This window comes from Mesoplodon bidens (genome assembly GCF_964165515.1).
Source record: "Mesoplodon bidens genome assembly, chromosome: 3".
Lineage (NCBI taxonomy): Eukaryota > Metazoa > Chordata > Mammalia > Artiodactyla > Ziphiidae > Mesoplodon > Mesoplodon bidens.
The window spans coordinates 125,612,856-125,635,754 of NC_138178.1; the positions used below are offsets into that span (position 1 = coordinate 125,612,856).

The 22,899-nt window shown below is 34.9% G+C and overlaps 1 protein-coding gene across 5 annotated transcripts in view; it reads right to left on the reverse strand.

The window, feature by feature from the left end:
- MDGA2 (MAM domain containing glycosylphosphatidylinositol anchor 2) overlaps nucleotides 1-22,899 on the reverse strand; it is an 820,633-nt gene that overhangs the window by 468,137 nt on the left and 329,597 nt on the right. For all 5 annotated transcript variants that reach the window (XR_014015308.1, XM_081227678.1, XM_081227679.1 and 2 more), the window contains one exon: nucleotides 12,123-12,262. Coding sequence is in view for 4 of the 5 variants with exons in the window: in XM_081227678.1 (XP_081083804.1) it covers nucleotides 12,123-12,262 (140 nt within the window). In the remaining variant the exon portion in view is untranslated. The remainder of the gene's footprint in view (nucleotides 1-12,122; nucleotides 12,263-22,899) is intronic.

Sequence of the window (22,899 nt, forward strand, 5' to 3'; positions counted from 1 at the left end):
TCAGTAATACTGGCAGTAGTGATTTAGCACCTACCTTAGTGCCTAACATTTGTCAGGCATTGTGCTCAAATTCCTTACATACTTTATGAAATTTAATCCTCATAAAAACCTTTTAAGGGACAAAGTCAAAAGTGGAACCTAAATCTCTTTCCCTAAAGCTTGTAGTGAACCACTATGGTCCACTATGTCTAAGGAAGTAAGTCTAAAACAATCTACTAGTATTACCCTATATTAACTATACTCTGAAAGAGAACTGCCTCCAAAGAATCAGTAAGTGTAATCAGTAGGGGGACCTCAGTGACAATAAAAGAATTGTCCCTGCCTGCTAGAGAATGGAAAGTCTGTGGAAATGAAAAACATGCATGCAGTATCTCTTATAAGGTAAGTAAATATCTAGGACCCACATATGCCTGGGGTTACATATAAGCATCTTGGGGATTTTCTGGAATGTATCACTATATAAATCCATGAAATGAATGAATGTCAAACTCTAAAATGCATCAGAATCATCCAGAAGCCTTATTAAGACATATGTTGCTGTACCCCGCCCCTAGAGTTTCTGATTCAGCAAGCCTGGGTTGGGACCCAAGAATTTGTGTTTCTAACAAGTTCCCTGATGATGTTGATCCTGTTGTTTCAGGGACCACAATTTAAATCAAATGGGCTATGCCTATAATTGATAATAATAATAAAAGCCGATCAAAGTAGTGGTCAAGTAAAATCATTTTCAGGTTACAAAATGTTGGTAGAGTAGGAGTATGAGGTCAGCAGTCTGGCAGCCACCATCTAGTCTCTATGGCTTAACAATCTGAGTAGCCTTGACTTAGTCACTTAACTTCTCCAGGCTCAGTCTGCACAGGTATGAATTGCAGAAGAAAGGATAATATATATTCAAAGTTTCATCAGAGTATTGGGATTCTAATAAAAAATAATAAGGTTCACCTATCCTAAAGAAATTAGAAATATAGGAACTACACCTGTCCTCAGAGAGGGCAGTTATAATTAATTAAGCACAACAATTCAGAATAGAGAGAATGCAAAGTCAGCACCATATTAACACATCTCTGGGACTTGACTATAATGTGATTGAATGTATTAATGGTAATATATCTAAAGAAAGAATGAGCCAATCAAAACAGAAATTGGTCTGCATTGGGAACAGAAAAATAAGCTTTTAGGAGGACAAATTGGCAAGCAGTAACTATTTGGGAACTGTCCAAGAGAGAGAAAATCTTTACTATTGGACTCAAGCCTTAAGGTCTCCTATCCCATAATAGATTAGACAGCCTTCAGCTATCCCAATTAAAATTCCTTGCTAACCAACATGATTTTTGCTTGGCTTCTCCACTGGTTTGCCTGTTGAGAGAGTGATCCTGCTATACAACAGCAATATTCAATTTGCCATTGCACATTAAAATTTTGGCATTTTGATCAAAATTTTGCTTTATCTGCAGCTCACCTATACTGATTTACAGGTGGAACAATCTGCTGTAATCTGCAATTGCATTTCTCATTATAAATGCCTAACCTGATTTTTGCATTGTTTGTATGTGTATCTGTCTTTATGAGTTTGGAAAATGCCAACTCACCCCTAATCTGCTTCCATTATACTAACAAAACCAGGCTTATGAACCTGCAAAATGAGTATCAGAACCTGAAGTGGCCTTATTTACCAAGGTAAAAGTCCCTCTGTGGATGACTGCCTAGAAAGCCAGCCAGCATTCTCCAGGTGGTACCTCTCTCCACTGCTGTGAGGGATGGTTTTGGTCAGTTTGCTCATAAATCCATTTTTAAACCTTCCACTACTCTGCTCTGTATCATTGAGCAGAGGCTAAACACTTGTATGTTATATCTATTTCCCAGACTCTCAATGGTTTCAAACAATGGATTGGTACTGGCATAAGACTGAATGACAGAAGAAAAGGAAAAGCCATGTATTTCTCCCTCTTCTCAGCTACTTCCCATTCCCAGCAATTCATTTCCTTCATTAAATTTTCTCAGTTCTAAACTCAGAGAATTTTTTTTTTTAATTTAAGTACTGTTTTTAGTTTCAGGTGTACAGCATGGTGATTCATTGGTTTGTTTTTCAGATTATATTCCATTATAAGTTATAACAAGATATTGGGTATAATTCCCTGTGCTATACAGTAAATCTTTGTTGTTTTTCTAAACTTAGAGTTTCAAATAATCAGAATGGTTTCTGTTTTCCTTGTCTAACCCTAACTGATGACCATGTGACATAAGAGCTCACTAGTAACTGCCACCATCTGTTCAAGAAGTAATAAGTATGTGCCCATGGATACACACACACACACACACACACCCCACACACACACTCATAATAGAATTATATAAACCAATAAAAATTTTGGTTTGTATTTTTTTGGTAAATTATACTAAGCAGCCATGTTAAATAGTCACAAGCCAAGTGTGTGACTTATTGTGATTATCAAAGAGCAGAGGGAATCAAAATCTCAAGTAGACAAGTGGTTGTGAGGGCAGTTGTAGTTAGATTATGCATACGTCTAATAAGAAAGCAAATGTAGTTTTCAATTTAATCTATGAACAAATCAAACCACTGGCAATATTCAGACTAATAAACATAATGTTACAGATGTCATCACAATATTGGAGTATTTACCAGTATTGTTAACTAAAATATTGGCCAAGGGAGTGCACTGGTCTGCAAGCAGGGGCTCCAAACATATGTGAGAAAAAGTACCTATGGATCGTCCATCCTATATCATGCATCCAAATTCCCTGTGCTTAGGAAGGAACGGGCTTTCTGTTTTGCACCATATGAACAACTTTAAGGCTATACTCCCTCAAAGGCTTCCAGCAAAATTAGCTGGGGCCAGTTGACAATATGAAGTCAAACATGTCTTAGCATATACTTTTTCAAACTCTGTTCTACTTTCTGTTGATGTCATTTTTTTCTCTTTTCTGATGAAAGCCAGGCTTCCATCATTTCTAAATTATTTAGATAGACACAGAGTTACGACTTTGTAGTTTGGTTTTTAAGCAACAAATTCCAAGCAATGAACTACCAGGTTTTTGTCTGATACTTAAAAGTTTCCGTCACTGAGATCCCAAGGTTGCCCTGTTATATCTGTAATTAAAAATGTGTACCATTGTCAAAAGTGGCATGGAGGGTTTAAAGTTAGACTCTTCTCCAACTGCAGGGCTTTAATAGCTTCATATGATTGAGCCCCATTTCCCAAGTGTCTTTAAATCCTTGCTGGGTAATAAAATAAGAAGACATATTAAGACGTCTTGGAGACCACCAAGGGAGCAGTTAATGCATCCCTGCAGGCAATGAGGTATGTGGCTTCCAACAGTGCATACACAAGTGAATCTAAGGTTTCCTTAAATGCTTAATTCTAAGAGGTAAATGACATAGGCACAGGCAAACACAATTTAGTACTTTTAAAAAGGAACCGAATTAATTAAAATATTCAACAATTAACCCCAAGTGATAATGCCTGCCACATTTACTCCTTTAATAAATGAGATCCTCTATGTGAAAGCCTTTATGTTTATGGTCCCATATAGTTTATCCTCCAAAGCGGGATACTTTTGGGGACTGAGAGACAATGACATCAACAAGTGTACCAGAACAATAGCTATAAACCAGGACTGTCCCAGGCAAATCATGACATATGTTCACTCTGTGATAGAAAATGTGATAGAAAATGATTATTCCATTTTATTATTTCTTTATCATCCTTATCATCGTTATTCCAGATTTTTGTCCTCCCTTGTATGATTTTATTTGATCCTTAAAGAACCAATATTTACTACTACTATTGTAATTTTGTACATGAGGAAAACAAGTGAAAGGGAGGTTAAATATATTACCCACATTCACAGGGCTGAAAAAGTAGAGAAGGTGAAATGTGAAACTATGTAGTTTGTCTGCAGAGTCTAAATTCTCACTCACTCCCCAAAGCAGGACCCCATGATGCATTATGGTAAGAAATGGCCTGATATTCTGGGATCACATAGAAAGGACACTTAAGCAAGCCCCTTTGACCAAGCAAGACTTTATGAAAGAGGTGATAAATAAGCCACTGACTCAGCTGGCCAAGGGAAAGGAGTGCAGACAAGTGGAAGAGACAACAAATACATTAAATCAGTAGGCAAAGCACTGTAAATTCCTTCAAGATTAATGATGCACAGCAGTCATTACATGTCTAATATGCTCTTTAAAAGCAGCCCCAGAATACGCCCAGCAAAGGTATAAACTATCTAATTTAAAAGAACAAATAATATATGCTATGAGTTGAACTGTGTGCCCCCAAAGGTATGTTAAAGTCCTAATTCCCAGTACCTCAGAATGTGACCTTACTTATAAATGGGGCTGTTGCAGCTGTAATTAGCTAAGATGAGGTCATACTGGAGTATGCGGGCCTATAACTCAACATGACTGGTGTCCTTACAGGAAGAAGAAAATGCCATTCAAAAGACAGACAGACAGACAGACAGACAGACAGACACACACACACACACACACACAGGTGACGACAGTGGCACAGATTGGAATGATGTGGCTGAAAGCCAAGGAAAACCAGGGACTGATGGCTACCACCAGAAGCTGGGAAAAGGCAAGGAAGGATTCTACGCAGAATCTCAGAGGGAGTATTATGGCCCTGCTAACACCATGCTTTCAGAATTCTAGACTTCCAAACTGTGGGAGAATAATTTCTGTTGTTTAAGCCACCTAGTCTATAGTACTTTATTAAAGCAGCCCTAGGAAACTAATACAATGTACAACTATGCAATTCAGGTACTTGTACAATTTTGGAATTAGGGAAATCTTTAGGCTAATATGAGACATTAGCTGATGTAGAATTTATATATCTCATGAAATGTGTTTACATGTATTTTATATAATAACACACGTAATGCTTTTGTGTTATTTTAGAAAACTCTTTCCAAAATGATTGCTTACAGTCCATCTTCTTGATGGCACTGTGAAGAGTTATTCAAAATGGTAAATTGTTCTGATTATAAATGCAATGCAGAAGATCGCTTAGATTCAGTACCATACTGCACATAGCTGGATGCCTAAATGTTAATCTTAAAAAATACAGAATTCCTATGACACCCAACAATGAAGACACTAATTAACTAAAGATTTTGTTCTGCTCAAGCTTATCCAACATCATTTAATGATACCTGCCAAAATCAAGTAAGTAAACAAGAAGGGACCGGGTTGTACAGGATAATGTTTCTTCATGTTCCACATGAAGCAGAAAAAGGGAGAAATCAATGTTTGTGGGTAGAAACAGATAAAACTGTCAGGAAAATAAACGTTATTTTTAGGTTTTTGTTAAGACTTTGGCACTAAAAGAAAATCAAAATATTAGTAATTCCTAAAAAAAATTGAGTCATTATTAATAACTGTTTCTCATTTTTTCAGCCCTGAAAATACTCATATTTTACAAGCACTTTTTTGTGTAGCATAAGTTAACTTTTTCAAATTATAGAAAGGTTTTATTCCTTATTGATTTTGTTTGAAGCATCTCTGAGCATTTCAGGAAAAGCCTGTGGTGAGCCTAATTTGAAATAAATGTGTCGTGTTTACAACCAGCACTGGTATAGATTATTAATTACCACTGACAGGATATTCTTTAGCATAGAAGTGGATAGGTATTATTTTCTATAATTTTAATTAAAATCATTAAACTTAAGTTTCAAACCTCAATATTTTAATGTCAACCTATGGAGTGTTTCATTAAATTGGAGTTTGAAAACTCAAGTAAATCCAACTCTCTTAATTGTCATCTTTAATGTAATAGGTAGAAGTGAAGAGGATAAACTTGATTCAATAGGATTACAAGTAGACCACTACTATATTTGTTTTCATGCTACCTTTTTAAAATAGCAAGGATTCATATAACTATAAATGGACATTTACATGTTGAATGTGTCCAAATGCCTCACACTTTATTATGAATTTATCTTTATGTGCACATATATGTAAGTATATGTAATATAGACTTAAAAATAGATCAATTAATTTGATTATCATTCCATCATGAAAAATTCACTTCAGACTATGTTGAGATTAGTCCGTTTAGATTTTGTTGACAGCTCAATAACTACTACAAAAAAGATTAAAAATCTAAGGGAAAAAAACTATATTGTAGGATATCTACCACTTAAAAATCTCCTCATATGTCAAATAATACATATCTGAAAATATGTCAGTGGGAGTATTCTTCTAATAATAAAAATACAAAACCAAATCATCAATGCCTATGTAGTTATTCAGAACTTCTACATTAAAAGAATTGCAACTATTTACCATAAAATGATCCATTTTAACTATGTACAATACAACTAATAGATTCTCAATTATATACTGATAGGCAATATTGATTTCCTTCTATCTTCTGGAAATGGCCTGATAATTTTAAAAAGTTTACTTCATGTCGACTGCTGTAATAAAATAATGGTTACGGTCTTATCACTCTTATATACAATATTTTTCATTGAAATATGTAGATTTCAAAAGGAGACATCTAATTTCTAACTTTCACGTGATCTGTATATTCAATTATTTTGACTCTGTTTTGATATCCATTTTCTGATCACTCTGAAGATCCAATTTTGACCATGAGAGGCAAAGCTGTCAAAACCAAACAAATCCTCAGTCTGTATTTATATTGTAAATCTCCATCACATGACATTCCTTGCAAATGAACTTGCAAACTTTCAATGCTTAGATTTAATTCGAGTAGAAGACATATTTTTCAAGAGATGAGGAGAATAAATGAGGACAATATACTCCACACGCATGCTAATTATATTATATAAAAGTCTTAAGAAATAAAAGCAAAATTACTTAAACATCCTACCTTGGCTAGTTTCTTGTGGTTTACCTTTACAAGTCTTCAGGAAAAGTAGAAGTACAATAATTCTGAATCAGAATTAAGCAACATAAGGTCAGCAGCAAGGGAGCAGAAACTAGGATTGATTAGGTGTATAAACACACTCCTCATTAGGTTTGAGTCCAGGAGATAGGTACTGTCATATGCTGGAGTTGCCTCAGGAAAGAAAAGCTGAGACAGGGAGATTACAAGTAGATAGTTTATTTTCAGAATTAATCCCAGGGAAGCCGAGTAGGGGGCTGTGAAAAGTGACATAGAGGAGGAGAAAAACCGATACCACAAAGTGTTATTATGCTAGTCACTGCTGAGAGTGACTGGGGCTCCATTCTACTGGGACCCTCTAAGGAGCCATGTAGAATATGTTACAGAATTGCCTGAGCAAGGGGACATGTATCGACTGGATCCTACTCCCTATTGACCAAAAAGCTGCTTTTCAAACAGCAATCAGTACTCTGCTGTAGGAAGTTTAGTTTTGTTCTAGAATCTAAAGTTTTGTGCTGTGACTCTATTCTCAGGACCTAATAAAAGATCCACACAGCATCCGTGTCCAACACCAAATCTGCTAGATCATATTGCCTGAGTAGCGAGGCAGTTTGCACTAAAATCTGGACTTGCTGCAGAGCCCTCTCTTCCTCTGAGTCCTACTTGAAAATCATAGCCTTTAAAGTTGCCTGATAAAGTGACTTGTAGTATTTCCAAATGTAGTATGCAGCTCCTAAAGTTCAAAAAAGTTTACCATATGCTGGACCTCCTTAGTGGTGGGCTTGTCCTAGCATGCCCCAGACCATCAGACTCCAGAAATCTTCTCCAATTTGACGGACTACTAATATTTTGGTACTGTATTTCTCATCCTCTGGCATGTGTCTATCTTATATGGCATCCAGAGTACTTGCTACTTCCTGTTCAAAAGGTCAAAATGACATGATATAATCAACATAATGGACTAGTATAATGTTATGTAGATTATGAAGATAATCAAATTCCCTGTGCACTATAATGTTACAGAGAGTGACAGAGTTCATCCTGACCCAGGGCAGAGCAGAGCTTCTTCTTGAGAACTGAAAAGCATTCATTTATCAGATGACTAGCTATATACCAGCTAGTATCAGAGGTGTGTCAATTTGTTCCAGTGCAGACACTACATCTGGCCCAGATTACAGCTAGCTCAAAATACATTAGTTAAAGCCAGGCATATGACCAAAACCAACTTCAATGGGAGAGTAAGAAATACTCTACCTACTCTACTGGGTTACCTGCAATTGTGTAGTGATGACAGTAATAGCTGAGAATTATTAACTTTATAGAATAAATTATTATTTTGTATCAATAATGGAATCACAAATATGGTGATGATTGACTAAGTATTTACTTTTTGCTAGGTACTCCACTAAATGATCAACATGTATTATCTCATTAAGTACACTGACTAACGTTTTTGCAAGTATCTGGAACTGTATGATAAATGTTTCTTCTAAGCATCAGGACTGTCCATGGAATTAAACAAATGATGAACTCTGAAATAACTGCAAATGGATTCAGATCTCCTGAGGAACAAAAATGACCCTTTATATTCATGAAGATTTTTATTAAATTAAAAAAAATCTTTGGTTAATGCTGATGTACTGGGAATAAAATGTATCAGTAGTTTTGGAGTAAAGTGTTGAACCAAAAGAGGCTTTCCATATCCTACATTAAAAGTAATGGTAACAAAACTATTTGAAGGTGTGACATCAATGATCAGAAAGGCTATAAGAGCTTTCTCCTAAACAGCTATGGTGAGTACATTTCCCCTTGTAACCATGACCTTAATAAAGATGTATGTCACCAGGGGATGAGACTGTGTGTGTGTGGCGGGGGGGAGACTGTGAAGTTACTCACTGATATAAAATTTGTGATTAATAAATTTTTGCATACTTCTCCTAAACCCTTTCCCATATTCTATCCAAAGATACATTGAAAAAATATTAGGTGTTTCAGTTGGAGAGTCTCTCACATGATGCAGAAAACAGGTCCAGTATGTCAAATATCCTATTGTTTAAATCATTTACAAGAGGACTATATTCATAATTCATTTGTTATTGGTGTGGTAATATTGAGGGAGAAAGAACAGAGGAAGGAGAGAAGAAGGGAGAGAAGGAATGAAAGAAGGAAGGAAGGAAAGAAGAAAAGGAAAGAAAAAGGAAAGAAGGAAAATTAAGAGAGTAGGTAGCAAAATCCTGAAATTATGGATATCCAGAAGTAATATTAGGTTGGTAGATTTAGTGACAAATCCTTGTCTCCTTTCTTTTTTACCTTCCCACATACTTTTATAATAAGCCCTCCTTAAATGAGGTAGTCTGAACACAGTTCTAGTCCTTGCAAGCTAAAAAAAAACTAATTAACAGAGATGCAAAAGCTCTGCAGTGCATTAAAACACAAAAATATTGAAATTTATTGAAATGCATTTAATTTAGACATAGAAATGCTAAGAACCTTTTTGTAAAATTTACTTATTTCAAATATGTTCGACGTTGGAGTCAAAATATAAATTACTTAAAAATAATATAAAGCCAATATATATTTTATTATGTACCAATATAATGCTTACTATGTACCATGTATATATGTATATATGTGTATATACATAATATATGTACATATATATTTACACATACATTTAACTTTTGAAAGGAGTCTATGATATAGATAAGATGGTTAGCATCATCGTTATTATATAGATAAGAAAACTGAGGCACAGAGAACAGAGAGGTTAAGGAACTTTCCCACGGTCACACTAGTAGTCATGATGGATCCTGGATTATATCCAGGCAGTCCCCAGTACCATGCTCTTAACCACTGCTATGTACTGACCTTCTTCATTTACTTTATTTTAAAGAAAATTTTAAAGAATCTAGAAAAAAATGCTGCCTTAAATACTTGTAGAAATGGAAATTTTTATGACTCGTTGCCACAGGAATAGGCAACAGATTAAGAAATCTTCTGAAGAGTGAATGAGGAACTTCTCTCTTTCACTACATTATCATATTTAGATTAGATATAGGAGTAAGAAAGTCATTCCAGCTTCATGGTATCAGCCAAGAAAAATTATCCTCAGGACCAGATGCCAACAGCATGCCCTTTAGTATTTGGACAGGATGCAAAGGCCCAGCTGTTCTGTCAGCCTTCCTTATACAGTTTGTCGACAAAGAAGAGGCCTAGTTAATTTTCCAAATATGCAATATAAACTGAAACGGATTCACCTGCAAACACCTGAATTACTTCTAGGAATGAAGAAATAATAATACTGAAATAATAAATTTTTCATAGGCTCATAACATATTGAAATGTTTCCAAAAATGGAATTTCTCAGGAAAAATAAATAAGGCAATAACCTACTTCTGTTTTTCAGAACTACTTTTGGATTGGCCAGAGCTCAAAGATTGCATCCAGATTGCTGAATCACGAAAGGGAAGATGTATGGAGAAAATAAGAAATGTCTAATATTAAGGGAATGTAAGGATGAAGATAGAGGGAGAGGAATGGGATGACTTAAAAACAAAGATAAGTTGCATTTTTAAGTAAAATTTGAAGTTCAGAAGCTGCAGAACTTGGTACATTCATTGTGGGAATAATGAGAGCATCAATGAGTCTTCTCTTGTGGCTTCTTTTAGGTTTACTCGGACCTTCCTACTTTGATCCCAACTTTTTTATTCTGGAATTTTTATTCTATGTATATAAATTAAGAAAATCAAATTATAACAACACTAAACTTTCTTTGGGATAATATTCTTTAGTTAGTGTTATCATTTTTTTAATTTTAATAAAATTATTTTCATTGGGCTATACTGTTTTCTGCATAAATCTGAAAATAAAAATGCTTTACATATTAGCTTCATCTACATCACATTTTAACAATTATTGCTTCTGTGCTTATATATTTAGTTTTGCAATCATTTTTTCTACTAAGTCTAATTATATTGGGTCAAATTTTCTGTAACTCAATTTTATTGAGACAATTTTATTCTTTAATAATTTTTCAGTTCTTAGCATGTGTCATAGTTTGCAATTTTAGCCACTACAGATTTTAATATTTTTCAATATTTTTCAATGAATTTTCCTAGGTTACTTTTATTGTTTTCCATTTTATCAGCAGCATAAGTTTTGTAAAACATATTTCACCATTTCAGTTTATTTATGGTCTTACCAATCTGTGCTTCATTCTGTGAAGTTCATATGCTTATTTTTATTTGTTCTTCAGGGTCAAAATTGTAGAGTCAAAACATCCTTGAGGATTAAAGAGTTAAGGATGACAGGACCAAAAGACAAGATAGAAATGATGTGAGACTTTATAATCTCCACATTGTTCTTTACTTTCCCATATAGAGTCGTGTTAGCTGGATTTTTTTTTTCTGTAATACAAATACTTAAAATATGTAACTCTGTCTACCAAATGAGACTTCTTTTCCATCACAGTGTTTGTGTTTAATACCAATCCATATTTTGAACCAGTCAAGTTAAATATATGACAATAAGAATTGACAATTAATGAATAAAAACATCCTGAATATTCTGTATCTGAATTAAATTTTTACATCATAGATACATAGCCTAACTATACTATCTTATATCTAACCCCTTTTTTCACTCCTACAAGCTTTTTCTTTGCTCATTGTTTGTAATTTTAGTGCCCTGTGAAAGTCTCAATTTCTGTTCCTGCTACTAAATTAGCTGTGAAAGCTGTAGCTGCTGACTCTTGAGAACCTGAATTCATACAGCACCTACAAACATTTGTTTTTTGAGGTTTTCTATGAATATAATGACTAGGAGTAAGGAAAGTACATGTGACCTCGTTCATCACATTCTTAGAACAAATGCTTCCTCCACTGCAATTATGTCATCGTGAAATCATGTTCCACATTCTAAAATAAATTCATTGCCATATGAATTGTTATCTGACTGAGATATTTTTGTAGTTGTCTTTTTTAACAGTCTCCTTAGAAATGTCTTTTAAATCTCTCACAATACCAAAACAAAAATTTCTTTTTTTTTTGTCTTATCCACATGAATACTTCAAGCTTGAATGTTCAGCAGTCACTACTCTTAACCTGCATTGCACACATACTTGAATTTCACACACACACATACACACACAAACACATTTTTAGCTAAATCATCTAAAATGTACACTTTTTGACTTCCAAGAAAAGTCAAAGAGAGTTTTCCACAATATCACGGTTCGGGACTCACCTGTGGACGTGGATGTCCTGTGACCAGACAGGTCAGTTCCAGGGTTTCTCCTTCCCGTATAGTGTAGACCCTTTCCGAGTAGCGCTCCTCCTCAATGTTACAGGCCAAGCCTGAATGCACAATACGAACCGTGGGGGGAGCTGTCGAGTCAGGAAGAAGAGAGACAATATACATAAAAAGATAAGCAAACTGTCTTCCCCTTATCATCATGGTTGTTACAGCAATTCTTATTAGACTTTACCACTTTCAGATCCATCAGTCTTAACACTTTGAACATCCCCAAGGAATTAAAGATTTTGCCAGACAGAAAACTTCAAGTTTACCTTACAGTCACCAACACAGTCTGAAAATGGCAAAGGGGAATAGGGTAATGGGGAAAAATTGGTGATTCAGGAAATCACCATCATTACAAGACCATTGATAAAACTTGATTGTTAAAATGTGATAGTTCCCTTCCTCTCTGAAATCTAAAATTTAATATAGTAAGGGATGTTGTCCAAAAACTAGGTAGTGCAAAAGAAAGACCATCAGAAAGGAAAAATGAATGTGAATTAAAGACATTGCCATTTTTCTATTAATTTTATAAGTCCTGTGGTGTAACTAGGGAGCTAAAGAATAGGAAGATTTGGTTATTAGGAATTGAACACCAACTTAGTTTTCAATATTTATAGACTCCTGTATTAATATGAGCTAAAGGTAATCACTGAATTAAGCCACTGATGAAGGCCATAAATCACTGATGTCTAAGTATAAAATTCTGATTCAAGACAGACTTCTCATGAAACTGTCCAAATTCCATAATATAATTTTCTACGACTTCAGTGTCACATGGGCCTATAAAACTTGACTAGCATTCATTGACTTACATATCATTGGAAACACACTGTATGCAAAAATTCTTTTGGTAATGAGAAATACTTAGATAATAAGATAAGCTTCTTGTCATCAAGGAGATTACTGTGACTAGCTTCAAATTGGAGATCATCCCCATTTGTGAATTCAGCGTTTTTGTTTGTAATACATTTGGAGTGGAGGCAAAAAGTTTGTCTTAATTAAAGGCAAGAAGGAAATCTATATCTACATGTAAGAACAATGATATCAAGAATTTCCTGATAGCGATCTCAGCCTGAACAGCAATATTATCAGCAGAGGCTTTTGTGGGCATATTTGGAATTTTTTATTTAACATTTAAAAGACTATGAATCCTTAGGTAGAAAACGTGCCAGATAACTTCAGTCAGAAATTATTGCATGAGAATCACAAGACTAAAGACAGATTCTCCGTTGGAAATGCTAATTCACAAACATGGCTAATGTTACCTTCTGGCCTTTTTTAAAAAAAAAAAACAAATTGAGAGGAAACTATAGCTATAATCTGTGCACTTTTTTCCCCTCTTAACATAAAGTGTTCTCATGTCATTACAGTGGCTTCATAACATGCCATCCTTTAGATGTATAGGCCGTACTACCTTAATCTATGCAGCCAGCACCAAATGTCAGGAATGTCAGTTCCACAGAACTGCCCCAGTAGAAGCACTGTTGTCCTGTTTTCTTGGCCCTCTGTCCAGTGAGTATGTGTAGGGTTCTTGTATCTTAAAGCTGTTGAATGGTGTTATATAATTTCTGCTCTGCTTCTGCCAGCGTCGTGACCATAGGCAAGTAGCAGCAAATTTCAGCCTCTCTTGCCCTCTATAGCAAAGCCTATTGGGTTTTGTGCTTTTGCCTTTTCCTCCAGCTTAACCACCCACTAGTCCCAACCTGTTAAACTCCATGTGTACACTGAGGGGCTCTAGCCGACTGGTGAGTAAAGACTACAATGAGTAGGCTGCCAGAGGGGCCTGAGTCTTAAAGGCTTAAGGCCCAGGCCACCTAGGTGAGAGGTGAAGTCAGGGCCCAGAAACCACCCACAAAGAGCATAAACTGCCTGCCACTGGGGACCTAACTGGTGCCTGGGGGTACAGTACCACTTTAAGAGCAGCTTGTTATGGAAACCAAGGTTGTGGTTGTCAGAGGGGAATCCAGTCTGAGGTACCCGGAAAAGACTGAACTTGACTGTTCAAGGTGCAGGAAAGCTTAGGAAACAAATGCAGATGGTTTGTGTTTTTACATATCTGAACAAAACTAATGTGTGATTGTACCAATTAAGGACCTTGTGTAACATGATTTAGGATTATATTTATCACTATTGGTTTAATTTGTTATGTAATAAATATATCAACAGTTACCTGGAATCTGAAAGTAGCTTAAAAGGCAAAGGCATTCGACAACATAAGCAGAAGTGATGTTCTAGACTCCCCCGGTTACCCTGCTAAACACATTGCTTTGATAACATGACTTTTAACCCTTTTAATATTGTGGTGACTGCCTCTGGAAATGTTTTCCTATAGTGTATTTCTGTTTCTTGCTTTTAAAGATTGGTTCTGCTTCCTGTATTGTTTTCTATGTGTGCAATTTCTTATGGATCTATATGTAAAAAACGGGGTATAATTCTATGAGGAAATGAAATATGGTTTATACCTTCTATTTTCAAAATTCCAAATTTCTTATTGTACTCCAAAATAACTGAAAACAATCAGTTAATTAAAAAGCACCTATTAAAAAAATAAAAATAAAAATAAATAAAATAAATAAAAGACTATGAATCCTATAAAATTTGCAGATAAATTTGGTGATTTTTATGGAGGAAATAAAATGATTATAAGTCCAACTTACAGGAAACTTTCTTTTGGGAAAATCTGTGTTGTGAAAGTAAAAAAACAATAGTTTCCAATATCTAATAGTTTGTTTTACATAACAAAAATGTGTAGAACACTCAGAGAGTTTAAGAACTGAAAAGGGCATATTTTGTTATTGTTCTTAATTTCAAACTGAAAGATAGAAAAGCCTACTTGTAGATAATAAAACAACCAGTTATTTCCATTTTTTTTTCTGGATATCCAAGCAGAGTACTGTTCTTCAACCCTCAAATTCAGGATCCCACTCTTCAATACCCAGTATCAAGCAACACGTAAAAAACTGCCAGCAGCTGGATAAGAATGAATAATATATTTAGAAAAGTAGTTCTTACATTCAGTATGCATAATAAACTCCCCAGAAACTTGTTTAAAACATAGATATCAGAGGTATACACAGAGACTGCTATGTCTGCAGAAAACCCCTGGAATCTGCCTTTTTACAGAACATCCCAGGTGATGACAATGACAGTGCTACTCAGACCAGATCATTAGAAATAATTTTCTAATGGCTCTTATAAATATTTGTTTATTAAAGGAAAATACACCATGGGATAAAATGTCCTTTTCTTTTAATTTTTTTCAAGTAACTAAACATCATGTTATGCATCTTCTCACTGGTTTAAAAAATTAAGTAAACCAAACAATTTTTTAAGTTTGTTTAAAAACTTAAACCAAATAATTTTTTGGTCTATAAAACCAATTTATCAAAAATTTTCTACCATGTCTTCAGACTCTGTCTAGACACTGTAATAATTTGCCTAGTTTTAAGACATTAGAAATCATCTGTAGTGTTTAGCTGGGTATTCTGATATATTTCACACAAGGTTTCCTACAAATCATTTCCTATAGTGATCAAATTTAAACTTCAATTTAGACAAGTAATTCTAGAAAGCTACTTATTTTAAAACATGTGGCATACAACTGTATACATATTATGGAGGTGAACAAACTAATGACAATCAATAAACACTTGCAAAATATAAATAGAAAATTGTTAAGTAAAAAAATAGAGATTCATTACCTTAAAATATATTTCCTTGCCAAATTTAGCCTAACAAGTGATAGTCCACATGTTTATTAATACATCTAATTATATAGTAACATGACATCTTTTCCAGATTTACACTTATTTTTGTTTTAATTTCAAATCAATGAATAGTATTGTTATTTTTAGGACATACTTATTATGCAAATAAGTAACTTCATTTAAAACATTTAAATTATACAGTAAGCACACTGTGTTCATCTACAAGTGTAAATTTTCTGCTATTTTCTTCTGTATTTTAACACATTCTTGGAAAAGGTAATTGCCAATATATTGTAGTCATTATGAACCTACCACCTATCTTATAGGAGGGTAGAATATTCTACCAAATTATAAATGTTAAAGATGTATTTTTCCTAGTATGCATTAAAATATATGATCATTACTTTAGAATCTCAATGATAAGGTGAAAATTTTGGAAGCTTCTTTTAACTCTTTTGGTCTGCAGAAAGGTCAACTGAAAAGGCCCTAGAATTCATCCAGGTCAACTCTCTTTATTTCCAAATTAGGGAAGGAAAGCCCAATGATGTCAGATGACCTGACTACAGGCTTGCAGCTAGTTGTGGCCTAAATGAGACCAGGACCACTGGTCCTAGGCTCTTTTCACTACCTCATGCTATTAAAACTATGCCTGGCATAGTTAAAGTAGGGTTAAATAACTCCTAATCTAGACCTAGACTACACTGGGGGAATAAAAAAGATTGAGAAACAGTTCATGAAGTTAAAGCACCATAACTAGATCAGCAATATAAACAGTATAATTATTCCAAACTTAACCAGTGTAACATTGTCCCAATTCACCATCCTGTCTCCAGTCCCTATCAAATCCATGAAATCTTACAATTTCCCAAATAATATACTGTAACTTCTTTTTTCATCATGTTGTATTCCTGCGTAAGAATCTATAATGTCTCCCTATGACATTTCACAGAGTCCAAATCACCCCACATGGCATTTAGGTGCCCTGTAAATGGTCCTCATACTGATTCCAACCCAAAATCCCACTTCTCTGTAACAACAGCCCAACGTCAGTGGGAAGATAAAGAGCACTGAGAATTCAAGTGTCTTTGATCATGATGTTTCCCCATCTAGAATTCCCACACTGATCTTTGGACCAATGTTGCTGAAAGCTTCGTGGATTAGTTAGCAATGATTCTCTTCTCTTTTTTCCAGAAAATCTGTATTGCCCAGTGATTCTCCTTTTTCTTAACATTCTAACTTGATAGGAAGCACCTCATTACAAGGATGAACATAATTTTCAGCATCTATTCCATATCACATAATTCATAGCACAGAGTAGGTAATTAATAATTAATTTATAATTTTAAGCATATATCACTATAAGGACTCTAACCTATTTTAGCAAAAATATTAACCATTATGGCACTGAATTTGCCTACTTTAAATATATATGCAATTTTCAGTACTATATCTGAAACAAGACATGTTTTATCCTCTGCCCTGTCAGAGAAAACCTCAATTCATCATCCTGAAATTGGACTAAGGGTCATGATCCCCTTTGCCCTGTAGAGTCAGCAATGAATTAAAATGTTAAAATATTACAAGAGACTCATATTCATCCAAATTTGCTTGCGGTAAGCCAAATCCCATTACATAAAATCTTTCCAACACTAATCATATCAACTCCCTTAATTTGAATAAACTGGATTTGGGTTCAAGAGGTGAGCCTAAAAGGGCAAAAGAGAGACATTCTTTTATCTTGTTAGAGTATGTCCACAGTCAAACCAAATTCTCACTGTATTCTGTTGGAGAAAGAACACAAATTCTTTCTTATTCTCCAGTGGCAACAGCAAGAGCATTTTTAAGCCTTTTATATCATATACAGATTTTCAAACATATATTTATTGAGCAACTGCTATAGATCAGGCACGAGGCTATGAGCTGAGGATATGAAGATTAATGCTGTGAGCTGTGCCCTCTATGGGTTTATAGCCTATTGGGTCTGTCCAATATATGTATGTATAGATATAGATATAGATATAGATATATATTTAAATATATATCTATATCTATATATATAAATAATACAAAAATAATAAAATTACAGTTGAGCAGAATAGATATTCTAACAGAAGGAAGTAAAAAGACCATAACAGGACAAAGCAGAAGCTGACTAAATCTGCCTGGCGGATTCCAACAGGTTTCATGAAGCCAGTGACATTTAACTTAGGTTTGGAAAGATGCATGTGGTGAAAGGAATTCCAGAGAAAGGAAATAGTGTGTTCAAAGGCATGTCTATAAAAGACTGCCTGCAGTGTTTAGGAAATAACTACATGAACATGTGGTCCACATAGTTTATAATATACTCCAAACCTTGACACCAGTGCCACTCTCTCAATTTGCCATGATGTCTCCAGACATAAGAGACTGTATAGCCCTGTGAATGGAAATGATGGGAGAAACCTACTTGAGAGTTCTTGTTAGACAGGACTTGAGGATTGACTGATGTGGGAGCGAGGGGGCAGGAGTTAAGATGACAGTGAAGTTTATATTTTGGTTAAATAGGTGAAAGATAAATTTTTAAATAGAAAATACTCTCTTGATCACTATGGACTCCCCATTATTCACAGTTGGGAGAGACTTAAGATGAGGGACTCTGAGCCCAAATCACGGAGGGCTTTGTTAGAGTGAGGACTTAGATGTGAAGTGTTTTTGAGGGAGAAGCTTTTTGCATGTTTTCTGAAGGACATGCTGTTATTAGCCAGTAATAAGTTTGGTATTAGGAGTTTTCTCTCTTCTAAGAACCCCAAGCAAGAGCATTGTACTTTGGTAAATCCTTCAAATCCCTGGTCCAACTATTCTTTGGGAATTCAAGTTGCCAGTAAAATCTCACCACTATGCTACACTAGGTCAAGGTAACTTATGTTCTTGGCGCAGGTCACAGATCCCCTGGGATAGCTAGTGGGGAGAGAGGGAGCTCACAGAACTTCTGTTAGAAGCTCCAGTGAAGACATCAGTGAGCCACCCTGCACCATCATCTCTCACACACTCTAGATTCTGTTCAGAGACAGAGACTCAGAGACAGATAGATAGAATGTCTCACACCTTTCTACTCTCATGTGGCCAGAGATAACAGAACTAACACTATTGCTTACACCATTCTCTTAGCAGGATCAGTTTTGCTTGTAAAGCAAACAAAACAATAATCAAATTTCCTTCTATTTTTCTACTGGTCTAAGTGATTACTTGATTTGATAAAACATTTATCAGTTTTCTATGACATCTTACATTTATCTAATTAACACTGCCAATAATTGGTCTCTTCTGCTTATTTCACAATTCCAATGTAGCACATGTGAATAGTACTTCTAAAGCATGGTGTCTTCCATTCTTATTTTCTCTCTTTCCTACCTGAGTTACTAGTTTAAAATACTACATGAGTCATCTCCTCCCTCCCTTTTTCACATTAATCTCCCAATGTGACTTTTAAATTAAGTATTGTGTATAAAGGTATAGTCTATAATTATCCCTCTTCTTGTAGACAACTCTTTTGCCTAATGTCTTTTGCCTTAGGCTCATTATATTATATATTTTAATATCAAAAACTCAGATAGGGGGCTTCCCTGGTGGCGCAGTGGTTGAGAGTCCACCTGCCGATGCAGGGGACACAGGTTCGTGCCCCGGTCCAAGAAGATCCCACATGCCGCGGAGCAGCTGGGACCGTGAGCCATGGCCGCCGAGCCTGCACGTCCGGAGCCTGTGCTCCGCAACGGGAGAGGCCACAACAGTGAGAGGCCTGCGTACCGCAAAAAAAAAAAAAAAAAAAAAACAACTCAGATAGGGAAGGGGAGAATATGAAGATTTGGGAGAGTAGGTAAAATTTTAGAATTAGATGCTAACGTTGAGCTGTCCAACAACTGAAAAGTTGTTGCTGCATATAAAATTTAGAGCTTTTAAATGGTAATCGATGGTTGACAGCAATAGAATAGACGAAATCTCTAAAACAGAGCATGTAGAGTGAGAAATTAAGAGGATAATGATAGAACTGCAAGGAATGTGAATTCTTGATACAGAATTGGTGTCCATAAGATTATGAATACAGAGAGGCCAAGAAAAGAGACTCAGAGGTAGAAGGAAAACAAAGAAAATGTAGTGCTTTAAAAGGTACACAAAGAGATGCTCAAGAATGGTGCACTGTCCAAAACTGTCACTTACAACAGATTCGTCAATTAGGAGGAGCGTAGACAAAAGGTCATTGCCAATGATAGTTAGGAGGGCACTGGTGAATTTCAAGTGAGATTTGGCTGTAGAACAATAGGGGCAAAAGATGAAGGAGGTGAATTTTGAGAAAGAGAAAAGTCTTAGCAGGTCAAACCAAGCTTCAGGCAAAAAGTAAAACTGCACCCACACGTAAAAAGAAATGATAAGTATAAAACAATAAGTATAAAACAGAATATTTTAACAATATTATACCACCATCTCAGGACTGCAAAGACTAATTATTTACATTATAAGAAAAAAAACATAATGTTTGTATTTCCAACATAAACTGTAACTTTTACCAATACTATACTATTTTTCTACTATCCAACATTCTTTTAAAATTAATTTTCCCTAAAACCTGACTTTCTTTTTTCTTATCTTTTTGTTCTTTTACTTTTACAAGTTTAACTCTGCTAACTTCTGTACCAAATATGCAGAAATCTCTCAAAATGGTCTAATCTCTTCTGTAAAAAAAAAAAATCAAGGTTAATCCTCACAGAACATAAATATGCTTAATCTCTCCCATATTAAAGAATGGAGACAAAACAACATTTATCCTCCCATCAACAGGCCTCCTCTTGCCTTTCCTTCACAGCCTAGTGAATAGAAATAATGGTACCCACTCTACGTCATACTTCCACACTTGCTTTGCAATCCTCAGGCCACAGCAGTCTGTCATCTGCCCTATCATTTGTATTTATAAAAGAATAAGGCAGGAATATAGAAGACCACTTTGCTTAACTGCTAATTTTTTGTCATTATTTTGATCTCTTACATCTCCTTCAGTCTTAGTTTACCAGACTTCATTTCTATGCAACTATGAGGATATTTTGAAATTATACACTTGTTCTACACTTCAAAACAATAAAAAAATATTATTACCTCCCACTATTATTCTTACAACCATGAATATAATCATATATCGAAACATGCAGATAGCAGAATGTTCAATTTATATGTCCATTCCAACAATTTCCTCAAAAAATAGTTAAAATCCTTCTGTCATTGTCATTTAAATAATCCCAAATAGGACAGTATCTTGATACACAATTTACAGATTATTTTTAATCAGCTTTTAGCTCATTTGAGTTGTTTGATTCCATTGGTTATTTTGAATTAACTACAATTTCAGCATCAGTGTGAATTTACTTCCCTACCTCTTTCTCCTCATCCCTCATACTTGGTTAATACTGTACTCCTGTCCACTGGAGGGAAATACATTTTTATCTTTAATTTGATGAGTTATAAAACGAAAGTACTAAGATCATATTGATATTCTGGATTTAATCAAAAGAAGATCATATCTACCTCAGTATGACTTTGGTGAAAGGCTCTAAATATGAAAGATTTTGGATATTTTGTATTATTTCCTCAGCACACGTTGAGCAGCACTGTTATAAATTAATTGAGCTGCCCTGAGAGACTCTGCAGAGCCCAAAGTAAGGTAAGAAGATTAAACCCTGAAGCCCCTGGTTCTAGAAAGCAGCTATTAATTTTTACTAAATAACAGAGGTTGATATGATTTTTTAGGTTAGTGTTAGCCAAGAATTGAAAGCAAAGAGCTCGACTTGCTTAAATTTTTAATTTAAACGTAAGTTATCTGTTATATGCAATAGATACTATTTAAGATGGAAGAACGTTTGTCACTGAATAAAATGACATTAAATAACAATATAATTGTGTTCATGAAATTTTAACGTTAAACAAAAAAAGCCATAATGAAATTTAAATTTTAAAGTTAAAAACAATGATAGGGCTTCCCTGGTGGCACAGTGGTTGAGAGTCCACCTGCCGATGCAGGGGATACGGGTTCGTGCCCCGGTCCGGGAAGATCCCACATGCCGCGGAGCGGCTGGGCCCGTGAGCCATGAAACAATGATAAAAGCAATAATGTTTTTGTGTAAAAGAATTACCTTGTAATGTCATCTTTTAACATTCTCGAGTCAAGGTACTAACTTTACAAAAAACTGAATACATAATGGCAAAATATTAATCTGAATTATCTTCCACAAAATGACATATATGTGTCCTATGCTTCTTAAATGAAACAGTATAAAATTTTTAAATATTACTAAATTAAGGTTTTTACATTAACAACTTCAGATTTCATCAGAAATAAGTGTTTTTTTTGTTTTCATCTCAAAACATCACCTATTAATTCCTAAGGCTAAAACTTCAAAGACCCCAGTATGTTTTATAGATTTAAAAAAATATAAATTTCACTGAATCTAAGGTTCTTAACATTCTTTTCAAATTCAGCATTTGACAACCTCTGACACGTGTGCTGGAGAGGAACCATGTGCCCCAAAGTCTGATATAGACATCTGCATCTCTATGTGGATGTTCCTACCCCAAGCCCTTCACTATGTTCTTCCCAGTATTTTCCAGAAGAAACATATGAAAGCAATATTTGAAAGGTTATCAAATATTTCATTAATCTCATATTTTGCTCACAAAGGACTTGACTGAACTAAGCTGTGTGCTATCACTTAAAGGTAAATATTGCGGTGAACTGTGCTTTCCCCAAGTAGGTAGAAACGTGAGATTCTATACACAAGTTCCTTTTTCTATATTGGATCCAATGCCACAACTTGAATTGTCTCCATCTAAAGGTTGAATCATGTTTCTATCTAATCAGTAAATTTTAGGAGGAAAAAAAAAAAAAACCTACTCCATAAATTTTGGCAGCTAGGCCATAGACTGTCAGTACAAAAAAAAAAAAAAAAAACTGACATAAACACAAGGGAGTCACCTCTTTTATGGTACCATTCTTT